Source organism: Saccoglossus kowalevskii, chromosome 1 (assembly GCF_978046115.1).
Source record: "Saccoglossus kowalevskii chromosome 1, keSacKowa6.1, whole genome shotgun sequence".
Lineage (NCBI taxonomy): Eukaryota > Metazoa > Hemichordata > Enteropneusta > Harrimaniidae > Saccoglossus > Saccoglossus kowalevskii.
The window spans coordinates 13,327,956-13,340,921 of NC_140641.1; the positions used below are offsets into that span (position 1 = coordinate 13,327,956).

The 12,966-nt window shown below is 35.1% G+C and overlaps 1 protein-coding gene across 3 annotated transcripts in view; it reads right to left on the minus strand.

Annotated features, from left to right (window-relative positions):
* Window positions 1-12,966, minus strand: part of LOC100366814 (histone demethylase UTY-like) — a 68,712-nt gene that overhangs the window by 17,029 nt on the left and 38,717 nt on the right. For all 3 annotated transcript variants that reach the window (XM_085499045.1, XM_078010212.2, XM_085499037.1), the window contains exons 6-7: window positions 690-865; window positions 301-335 (exon numbers count right to left, since the gene is read on the minus strand). In XM_085499045.1, the coding sequence (XP_085355171.1) occupies window positions 301-335; window positions 690-865 (211 nt within the window). The remainder of the gene's footprint in view (window positions 1-300; window positions 336-689; window positions 866-12,966) is intronic.

A 12,966-nucleotide genomic window follows, 5' to 3' on the forward strand; every position in this document is an offset into this window, starting at 1 on the left:
AATGTCACTCCTATGTGATAAGCCTGTAACATTCATAGCATACTGTGGAATACTTTATTTTCACTGGAATTAATTTTCGCTGAAAAAGCTTTTGGGCCGTTTTGCTTGGAATTTATTTTCACTGATTTTTGACGAGTTTAATGTGAAATATAGGAAAAAAAGTTTATTCGCTGGATTTTATTTTCACGGAATCATCCCTTCAGCGAAAATAGCGAAAATAAAGTATTCTACAGTATTGAGAACTTGTTATAAAGTCAACATTAATGAGAAAATGGCGAGTTGAGAAACCATATTACTTGCCTGAATTTCATATAAATGTGCTATGTGGAATTTAACTGAAAACAAAAATACAGAGGCACAAATTATTCACAGGTAAATTAATGAAGACAGACAGACAGGCAGGCAGGCAGGCATACATTATCTAAAGTTACTGCATAAAGTATTAGCCATGCCCAAATAAAGAATCACAAGTTCCAAGCACAGCACGAGAGTATTACACTCCTACAAATAACGAAAGGTTCCCTTCCAATCGATAATATAATTCTCATTACATTAACACTTAATACTTGTTTCTGCATACTATGACCAACAAGATTTATCGATTTCACATTCATATCAAGAAACTTGTTTTTTTTACCACAGTTTGTTAATACTACTCCATAGACATAATGGCTAGCAACAATACTCACTCTCTAACTTAGACAAGGAACACGGACTTGAATCTATCAGAGCTAACTGGAAATGCTTTAAACTTGATTCATAATCGGAATTAACTTTGAACATCAACCCCAGCCGAAGATGAATTTCATTGGCACGACTGAAGCCGGGATCGGTGTAAAGAACTTGTTGAAAAACACGGATTGCCCTGAAAAAAAAAATAAAAAATATCAGTCGATGAACTTTACACCCATATATAATAAATAAACCATTTACAGCTTATACTTGCACAACTCTTCTACATACCTGGGCTGCTAGGTCTGAAAATTCAGACATTCCACACATTAAATAAATAATGTACACCCATGTAAATTCATTCAATGTGTAGTAGGTGAAGCCGAGATAGCTATTGTTTTCCTGGATGCCAAGCTTGGGTTTCATTGTTGTACAATTTTGCATAACAATGCATTCATGGAGACAACTGAGCATGCTCCATGACCTCTTGTATTATAATTGTTGTTCTTTTCTCTCCACCCACATTCAAGAGTGTGAATTGCATAGCATTCTTGAAGTTTAAAATTACACAATGAGAAATATCAAGCCCCTTTCATTTGAAACAGAATAACCCTTAGAGACAAGTTTTAAAAAAGAAGTAAAAAGCAAGCTTGGTACCCAACACCAATAATAATAGCAACAGAACAAATTCTGCTTTACCCAAGTACAACAAAGGCGCCCTATTCCCCTTGCACAGAAAATAATGCCACAGTGGAAATGGCCTAGGCAGTAACTTTCTATTAAGCAATCGTGGTGTAATTATTTACTAGGAAATATCTGACACTGGGGTATTTTTAAACTTATAATAAACTTTATCAAGGACAAAACCAAATGTCAGTCACGCCTTTTACAATGGATTGTTTTTATTCATGTGCCACATGTTTTAAATATATACATGAGGGAAGCATACAGTTGCATATAGGCACAATCAGTGACGAATCACCACTAGACATGGGTCAATTACATTTATGTACATTATGTGAAGGTGTGAGAATTTGAAATCAGGACTTTATATCACACATGGATTTTAAACTAACATCTCAAAGTAACAGTAATTAATATAATTCCTGATAATAATTTAGGAATGCTGTGTAAAACCAACCACCAATATCTTGAAATATTAGCCTATTTTGCAATAGTCAGCCATGATGTTAAAAAGGTCAATAAGGTCAATCATAAAAGTACAGTATTCAACTAGGGGTCTGAAGTATAATAAAAGAAGCAAAGAGTTTGATAAAAAAAAAAAAAAAAAAGGACACTACATGTTATCTGGAACTGAAACTAAAAAAATCACGGATATAAACATTAAATGCTATTTAGGAAATAAGTAAAACCAACAGAAAGATTACACAATAACTAATACCATATGTCAAAGAATGTAAAGTACAGGATTACATGTAAATCACAAAATGAATTATGAAATGAATCAATGGGAAGTACATGTACAAGTTCAGTACAGTGAATTACCAAAGAAGATGACACTCTTTACCTGTTTGTAAGAGTTGTAAAACAATCTTATAACCAAGCATCCATCATATACATAGCTAATGCACAACTGTTTAAACTACTACTAGTAGTAGTAGTAGCTGATTTGATTACCCACAGTTGAGTTGGGAGGTCAACCATGAAGTCCACACAACCCACTGAAGTAATCAGTTCAGTGTACTTGAATGCCAGGCTTTGTTCATCACTAACCCATTCATGCAGCCAGACAAAAGACAAGTTCACTCAGAATATACAGCTAGAATACATCAAATTAAAGACATCCATACATACAGTCACTCTGACTGAATGATTGTGATAAAACACTGACGAGAACATCATTTGATGAAAACTGAACTGTAAGGGATGACATATACTACACATCCGGTGAGTGAAATCACTGTACAAAGAAACACATGTGCACATGGCAAGGACACACAACTGCTAATGTTAAAACTTATTCAGGAATGTCAAAGAGTGAGCTAATTAAAAACACTGGAAATCAATTGAATCAGTAAATAGAAACACCGATACATACCTATTACTGGAAATCTACACAAAGACAGCACGCTGTATTACCAAGGGGGAATTAGAGTTAGAGACAAAGGCCAGTCCTTGATGGCTTGATGAGTGGGTGTTTGTATGCAAATTAGATACTACCACTTGGTAATGATCATCCACCCACCTACACATTCACACTGAAGCCACTTCACGCCGAATTTTACACCTTGTTGTTACCATGTACAAGGATGAGATACAAGATAGCCAGATTCAAGTGCAGCAGTGTGTACATGTACAAACCGCTGCCATATAAACAACAAGCACTTGTCACAAACAATGGGTGTTGTGAAACCCTAACAAATCCCAAGGATGCAAAGTAATGTGTATTTATAACGATATGATGTGCTATTTCTTGGAAACAGTACATACAGGTGTTCGGTGGAATTATTTGTTGTATAGCAGATTATTGCAATGAAAACCACAAGGATTTTGTCATCGACTCGATATTGCCATGAATGTTGTAAGATTACAACAACTGATTACCAACTTTCTCAATGACAAAATCTTGGTAGTTTTCATTGTAAAAATATTATACATAAATGCGTGCATCAACAATAGGGCAAATACACTAGTTCTACCAATGGTAATATCAATATAATCTCTACTGTTGCTCGATTTAACTAAAATTAAACAGCATAGAAATGTAGAAAGGATTGTCAAATTTTATTTTTCTATTTCATCACATTATTTTTCTAACTATATATATATATATATATATATATACAGTCAGTGTACACCTCAATGACACTATCCTAATGTAATTATATTACTACTATGAGAGATAAGCCTCGTTTCGCCCTCAATCTGTGAAGTCACAACAGCAAAAATGAAGTATTTTTACCTAATGTAATGAACCGCCCTGCTGCCAAAAACCAAACGCACAAAAAAAATATCTCTACATTTTTCACCGCACAGACCAAATGTACTACGGGCAAGTCCTAAACAGGATGTTGGTTTTATATCTAATCAAAGCTATAAATACCAAATCTTTGCACAAATATACTTAAAAAAAAGTTCGCCAGTAAAACATTTGCAAGCATAAAGCATGCCACATGCAAGCTGGTACTTTGTAACTTTATACAAGTCCTCTGTTGACCCTGATCTACATACCAGTTACCAAAGCAACACAAAGGAAACAAACAATAAATGTGAACAGACTTAATTCCCTCTCAACATGAACATGTGTTTCATGTTTAAAATTGCAGCAGGTTGTGCGGTAGAACAGCAGATAAGCTTTTGCAGAATGTTGAATATAATTTTCAACAGCTTGCAGAAATAGGATCTTGATGTCACATGTTACCCACAATGCAATACACTTCCTGGGGGTCTGATCAGATCATGATTGAGAAGGGAATATATCAACATTTGTGCAAGTGCTCCTATAATATTTTATTTCAAATCACAGTACAGTAATGATAATTTGATTTTTTTTTTCGTGTTAATTCAACAAAATAAGCCAAAAAAGTTGCAGACAAAGAACAAAATTATCAAGCTTGTACAGCATGCATCATAGATAAGGTAATCAGTTGTGTATGTAATAAGCTTTTAATAAACTCAAAAGTGGATATTTAGAACCATGATGAGAATTTAAAGTTGAAGGGGGGGGGGGGAACTCAACACATTGATCACACAACACTACAATATTATTTTGCACATATTTAGAATTAACAGGGTCAGGTTCATCACACGCATGGTTTTATGTAATCTGCTGATTTTGTATTGGTCAAATACAACATGTTGTATGCAAATTTTACACTAAGGTACAGTGAATGGAACAGAGCATTACTCCTAGGCAATGGTGGAGTGAAGTACAGCGAGTGGAAAAGAGGATCGTCCCTAGGCATTGATGGAGTGAAGTACAGCGAGTGGAACAGAGGATCGTCCCTAGGCATTGGTGGAGTGAAGTACAGCGAGTGGAACAGAGGACCGCCTTGTAGGTGTTGGTGGAGTGAGGTACAGTGAGTGAACAGAGGATCGCCCCTCGACATTGGTGGAGTGAGGTACAGCGAGTGGAACAGAGGATCGCCCTCAAGAAGTTAGTGGAACAGGGTACAGCGAGTGAACAGAGGATCGCCTCTCGACATTGGTGGAGTGAGGTACAGTGACTAGAACAGATCATCACCTCCAGGCATTGGTGGAGTGAGGTGGAGTGAGGTACAGCGAGTGGAACAGAGGATCACCTCTAGGCATTGGTGGAGTGAGGTACAGCGAGTGGAACAGAGGATCCTCTCTGCATGTTCAAACCAACCCTCTTGTCAACTAGCCTTGAATACGACACCATAATAAATATTTACGCATTCTACATTAAACTGACAATGCTACAGACAAACTGAAATTTTTCCATGTTTATAGTGCTTTATTCTAACTGACATTTAAGTTAGTGTTAAAATGTTAGTGAGTGTGTTGTACGTTTATTTTTTAAAGATCTGTGGTGAGTTATGTGCTAAATAACAAGCAGCCTGTTGGTTGAGATAGCTTCGCTGTTAGCAATGCACATTTCAATTAAGAACTGAAGATATCATCACAAAATGAACAAATCTGAGAGAGATACACATGTAGTATCTATATATGTAATATCAAAGCAATCAGACTTGTGGTTTTTAACAAGATGTCGAAAATATCACTTTTTACCAAAAACGAAAAAAATATTTACCAAAATTAGAGAATTTGACATGAAATGAACAAATCTGAGAAAGAACCATCCAAGGTAATTGCAAATTAAATTTGAAAACATTCTGATTTGCAGTTTTGAAGCAGAAGTTGAAATTGTAAAGTTGACAACAACGACTGACAACGTTTTACCAAAAATGACAAAAATATTCATCAAAATTAGAGAATTGAAGATATTAGAAATGAACACCAAGTATCAAAGTATCATTCAGGCTTGTAGTTTTCAAAAAGAAGTCAAAAAAGTAAAAACATTGACACAGACGACGACGAACAATCACTCCTATGATAAGCTCTGCTCGACAGCGGAGCTAAAACAAATTTTTTTCATTTTTCTTTAATCCATTTCACCAATGGAGATATCAAGTGAAGGTAAAGCACAATAAAATATATTATATAATTTATTTCTTTAATTTTAGTGGATTAAATGGTTATTTAAATTCACTGGTTTGTGAGAAGATAATACATTATCCTGCCAATTTGCATATTCACTATATTTAATTTAGCTATCAGAGAATTAAGCGAATAATTAAGCCCTGTGCAGTATATAGAATTAGGGAGACAGAATGTACGACATCCTATTCTACTGTACTGGTAATAAATTCACAAGACTTTTTTTCCCAGCATCCTTTACAAAAGACCAATCCACTATTTCCACAGGGGTCAATAATACTTAGGCAAAGTTTTCTTTTCATGAAGCCATAGTAAAATACTCAAAAAATCAGCAAAAATACCAGAAATTACATAATCTTCTAGCAATGCAATAGATTGGGATAACATGCCCACGAAGACATTAATAGCCTGTCACCCCTCTCCATATAATGGAATGGTCCATATTTGCTAGATGCAAGCAGTTGTCTATATGGCTGCAATACAAAAGGCAGGAACAACAATGCTATGAAAATGGTGGGTCAGCCATTGAAACGGGGAACCATTGCATGAAATGATAAAACTGAATATTAACAGACGGTAGTATTTACAGTTTTATCAACGAACCCTCCACACAACAATGGGATATCAGGGAAATCAGCAATAAGGAAATCAGGATTGTGAAAATAGGTAGTACAGAAATGAATGAAATTAAGAATATCATCTTGGGTGTGTTATATATATATATATATATTTGGAGTAAAGATTCAAATGACAAGATCAAGTCTTCCTGTACACAGACATGGCAGAACAAAAAGACGAGAGAATAAAAAGAAAAAAAAAAGAACAAAATACGACAAAAAACATAAAATAGAGAAGTAGAGGGGGAAAAAATATTTATAAAAACAGGTTGACCTCCGGTCTGATAATTGTATGAAAGAAAAGCCAGTGCCGAGGTCACATGCCAGCTATCAAGTGCAAACAATAGGGGTCAAGTTAGTTGACTAGATTACAGGAATTCCCCAAACAGTGAAACACTAGCATAGTAGGAGTGGGAAAGCCGGCATACAACACTGACATGCTAACACAGATTACAGCAACAAGAAAAACGGAGAAAAATGGGGGAAAATAAGCAGAGGAGAATCCTCTCCTCCAAGCTGAAGCTTGCATATAAATGTATTACTGTGCACAAGGGAAACACTGCCAAATGTATTCAAACAATTCACGCAATGCATTAGTCTAGCTACCGTGTAGTCTGACACTTACCTCCACAAGAGGAGACTGGATTCTTTTTTTTTATAGCTATCCGACTAGCTAGCTGGCTGGCTGGCTGGCTGGCAAGCAATGTTAATTATTATGAATGTACTTTTTTTTTTAATGGTATGTCCTGAATCCACATAGTGCTACAATCAAACTCTCTTCACATGCAAATAAGGTGACCCAATTTACAGATGCTGTAGCAGTTCTCCTGGAAAACAACACCAGCCTTGAACCAAAGAATTTTTTTTTTAAAAGGTCCACAGCCAAATGCGTCTCTAGTGTGTGTAATTCCACAGCCCCTGCCTGCCTGCCTGCCTTTGCCAGTACAATACATTGATACCAGTTTATGCATGCATAATTAGGTGGATGCCCACATTCGGCAAGAGGGGTGGGCATAGCAAACAGACAGGTCACATTCCCACAATTAGCGCCCATTATTCACTGCATGCCGCCAATCACCAAGCAACAAAGCAGTGGGTCAACACGTACCCATATTACATTGATTAGTGCCTGTAGTTCGCTACAAAAATGTGAAAAGATGACCTTCTCTGTGGCGAATGGGGGGAGGAGGTTGTAAAGTGATTGGCAATACTATTACTACATGGTAAATCTAAGCACGGCCTACTCGGGACATTCACATAAAACATTTTCAATGAACTCAAGTAACTGAGGAGAGTTGGCTGACGTGCAGCATGTGGCTACCAAACTTATTTGCATAATCTAGCCTTCACCTGGCTAGCCTTGTCCCATTTTTGAACAAGCCGGTCATGCTTGTGATTTTTATCTTGAACCATGGGAATGCAACAAACATTTACAATTTTAATAGAATAGTTAGGAAGAATTTTCAAATTGCATACAAGCAAATATTTTTTTTTTTTTTTTACTCAGTGAAATATCTCAATTTAGGGGCTAGTTCGCACTAAAATATAATATTGTAAGTGTTGCCGTTTCCAGATATAACGTGGATGTTTCAATTTTCAGTAGTTCACTGCTGCCTCGTCACCAGAGCAGTACATATTGCCATGGTGATAGACATCTTGAAGAGAAACAACCAATTTCCAACTTGTAATTCAGGACATAGTTGAATGTTATTTATTAAATTAAGCCCCTGATTGCAAGAACTGGGTGGGGCAGCGACAAGGTCAGATAAGTTATTTTTACTACAAAATACACAGGCCAGAAGTAGGTTTGCAAATGTCTTGTTTACACATGTGGGTTACCATGGCAGCATCTCCATCTCTTGTGTACAACTGCGAAAGTTCAATGTCCGTGACTAAAAAACCATCGAAGTAAAAATTGCAAGCGCAGACATGAGAAGTCACATTCATATTTCACATTCAGTGTAGGATGAAACGACAATTTTACACACATGACATTGTTACTTTGCGCTATAATTCATCTTGGCATGCCCACTAACAGAATGGAACAATCCATTGGAGGGGCCCAAAGCCTGCAGGGTCAAAGAAACATAAACACACATTATGGGATAGATTCCAGTAATAGTTTGGACTAGACGAAAGCTAGACAATTCACAGGCGATGCAACACTGTAGCATTATGAAATGAATCTAGGGCGTTTACGATATTGGCCAACTGCCAGATATGTTAGTTCCTTTAGCCTCGATTTCGCACAGAGGTATTCTCCCATACTCGAATCATCAGCGTCAATTGATAGTATCGCTATAAATATCAAAAGGCTGCAAATAACATCTTCGGCTATCATTCTCAGAAAACAAATTGGATAGTGCATGGAATACAATTTTTGACATAGACATTGGTACTTCATCTCCATAGTGGTGACAAAATCAAACGGAACATCGCTGTCAGAGCTACGTTAAAATGTTGCGTAGTAGTTATAGTGCATTTATATAACACCGTATCAAAACATGGTTATTCTTGTAAACTATCCACCTGAAATACACTTAAATACACTTTATTTTCCATGAAAACAGCTACAATTTCAATGTAATTTTCCCCTTGTCTAAAAATGAAACAAAAATCAACCAGTACACACAGATTTCACTTCAATGCTCTATCAGACCTTTCAATTCATGCCGTTTTTTTTATGTTTTTTTTTCAGCTTGAGATGCTAGTTACCTGCCAGTTTTATTTTATTTTCAGCAAGACTCAACTTTCGAATTTGTGTTACAAATATTTGTATTCTTAAAAGGCTCAAAAACAGTGAAATTACGACATAATTTACTGCTGTTATTAAAACAGCTGCATCAGATGACCTGTGTGACAATTTATTGTTGCTATGGGATACAACACGTAACTGTCAGAGCATTGACTAACTTAGGGGGTCCAAAACAAATGCCAGCCAAGCGCACAGGAGGTTTTAGTGGTAGCAACACATGCCAAAGAACAAAATGTATTGTTATGATATACTTGATCTGCTATGAGTGTGAACAATTTTTCTAGTTAGGAAAAAAAATTAATATATAAAATTGAGGGGCGGGGGATTTTTTACTAATTACTAACAGATGGAGATGTAGATAAAAAAAAAAAAGGTTTGAAAGCTATTTATTTTAAGCATGTGACAAAAGAAATTTAATTCATGCTGCAGTGGAAAACTTCATTCAACCACGATTGCAAAAATTAAATTTGACTTCTAGTATTGTCATATGTTGAGGGAAAAAAATTGCTAATGATATTTCCCAACAATATCTAATCTTGTTGCATACACCAGGACGAGTAGGCATCTAAAAATAGCAAGGGTCAGACCGCCGACCTTCTAATGACCTCGTGCCTGCAACAGTGCACGTACCATCTGCATGCAATGCACCAGGGCCAGTACAATGACGATTTACTACACGCATTATACGTACATACTGAAATATTGATACTCAGCTGTGATGTCATTTTTTCAAATTACACGAGACATGTATGTGTTCAATAAATTTTAAATCTCAAATTGACAAGCAGGCATTGAGATTTCAACAAAAGGCAAACAAACGGGTTAGCCACCGAATAAAATAAATTGGGCTCAGTGAAATCACTCCAACACGCACAAAAAAATGTTAATATGTTAGTATGAGCTGTGAACATGTAGCTAGCTGTGCATACAAAAAAATTATTCGGAAATGTCAATCATACACTGGCGACAGACAGATTTTCAATACCTAACCTAGACTAAGCCACTAAAGGAACAATGAAATTTACACACAGATATTACAACACAATTCTATAATTCTGGAAGCCATTCTGGACAGCTATCTACGCATACATGATAACAGTAACTAATTCACATCAAATTTTACAATATATCTTACAAATTTAAAAAAAAAGGAGGAGTAAGGATAAGTTGAGTTGCTTTAAAAAAAAAAAAAAAATAAAAAAAATAAAGGTAATGTTGAGAGACAAGGTCACTTGTGTCACAGGAATGGCTATTAATAGTATCTCTCTTGCCTTGACCCCTATGACTCATGAGGACAGACAGACACATAGTAAGGGAATTACAATTCAATTTGAAGGGGGTGATTTGAAAAATATTATCGAACAAAAAATGAAGGGAAAAAAAACGCAGGACACTATAGGTAAAGCTGCAAATAAGCCTAAAAAAAAAAACCTCAAACCTTGGTGCCTGTATGTTATACATGTGTATGGTGGCACCAACAAGTACAGACAAACCAAAATACAGAAGAGAATTGCACAGCTAACATCGATGTAACATACTGCTTTTAAAAAGGTGACAACCACATAAGGATAATATTTAACATGTGCAGAACACTTTTCAGAGGGTTTAAAAAAAAAAAAATTAAGACTCTGCTGTTAATTTCATACAATTTTCTCTTTCGCATTTAATTAAGAATACAAGAACACTGCAAATTGTTATTATTGCAAATTAGTGCACGCCTTTCAAAGGGTTGACAAATTGAGACAACAATTGAATATATATAACCATGCCAAAAAAAAAAAAAAATAGTTATCATAGAATGTATTTAAAAATATATACCAGTATATATATATCCCTAGATATATTTCTGTCAGTTATCTCTTTTCAAGAATTATTCACTTCGTTCATTCAGGTAGGTAAAATTGATGTGCACATGTTTTATTGTTCGTACTCGCTAGAGAATATTAAAACAACCACCTGATAGTCTGTGTTGAAAAGAAAGTAACAACAAAAATGGTATTTACCTTATCTGAAGGAAATAGTCAGATGTGCACCTAATGCCGTTATACAGGCGTGCTTATCAGGACATATAAACACATCACGAGTAGAACAAATGCGATTTCCCAGTAATATTTCCCATTTCTTATAAGACAGATTAAACCATTGCAAGGTCAAAACAAATGAATTATATATAGCCAGCCTGATTAAACGTCGGGTCAATATCACCAACTTTCATTCATTTAGACCTAGGGGGAAGGGGCATGATGAAAATCCTTGACACCTACAGATCTGAAACATGGTTTTTTTATTTCTTTCTTTCAAGGTCTCGTTATTCAAAAATTCTGGCTTAGATCCAAATCAGCATGGCAACACAACACTACTATACATTCATTGAAAGAAGCATGTCATTTAGCAAAGAAGTACAATTTGGACATGTTTTAAATATACTACGGTTGATGTTCAACCACGACAAAATGTAAGAATTAGGGGAGGGAGGGGGGGTCAGTACATTAGTCATTAAAGCAGTTAACAATATTCTAAATATTGGCATTTTGAAAACTAAACAAATTCCAATTCTGTCTGCACTGTATAATTTTACTTAGTTTTCAAAAACAAATCTAAAAATACTTAAATGAAATATTAAAAGTGGAATGATTAAGTTTCCAATTTTTTACATGTTTAAAGTCAAATGTATGGAGCCCTCTAGTGTTGAGTGATGCAAAGAGAAAAATATGCACGGTACACTTCTTTCTACAGAAACAATTTTAGAATTGTATGCATTCCATCCAGCACAAATACAACATTACACTTGAAGCAAAAAATCATCTGTATTTTGTGATGTTGGAACATACATGCCTATGGCCAATAGATGTCAACAGCTTTAAAAAAAGAGACAGTTCATAATTCTAGATAATCAAAGTAAATCAAAACAATCAGTATTTCTAGGCAAATGTTTTCGTTCTTTGTACCTGAATGTTATTAATTACTTCATTTTAGCTGATAATAAAAAATGAGTTGACACGTAATTCAGTTTCCATAACCCCAGTGAATTAATCTACAAGATTTTTTCTATATATTTTTTTTACATTTTTCAGAGAGCATTACGCTTGAAATACTCTTACTTCATTAAAATTGATCATCATCAAATTTATGAAGCACTTTTAATATTAAGTGTTGAATCCTAAAATGTTTTTGTACCACTACAACGCAATAACTTTTGTTTGTCCTGTTTTTACCTTCAATTTCACGCATAACGCAGGGTATCGGAATGAACAGAAAATGGTCCAGTGAGATCATTACCTCAACAAATTTTTGTATTTTGAATAATTTAACTATCTAAAATGAAATTGAAAAAATCTGGAAATTAGTACTGTTGAATTTTTAAAAGTCTTCAGTACAATCCATGGAGAACAGAAAAGTTAGAAAAGCAATGCACGTCCCGGCACAAGTGTGATAATAATTACCGGTACTAGGAATTCTCAGTAACTCGTCTATAGAAGGTTTTATATTATGAACATTGCATCACAGACATGTTTTATTAAATTCATTTTATTAGGTATCAACTTGCGTTTATAACTTAAAGATTCCCAGGAAAATAACAGTTTATATGAGAAAATATAGTTCCAATTTCAAATTCTCAGTCAAGGCCTGGGTAGTAAAAATTGTGTTCCTAAAATTACTGGTACCGGTATGTTTTTTAATTAAATATATTGTCAACCAATATTCCATACATTTTGATAAGTTAATGTGTTCCAGTGACGTGTAAAAGTAGACAACATAAGGTTGGACAGAGATAAAAAT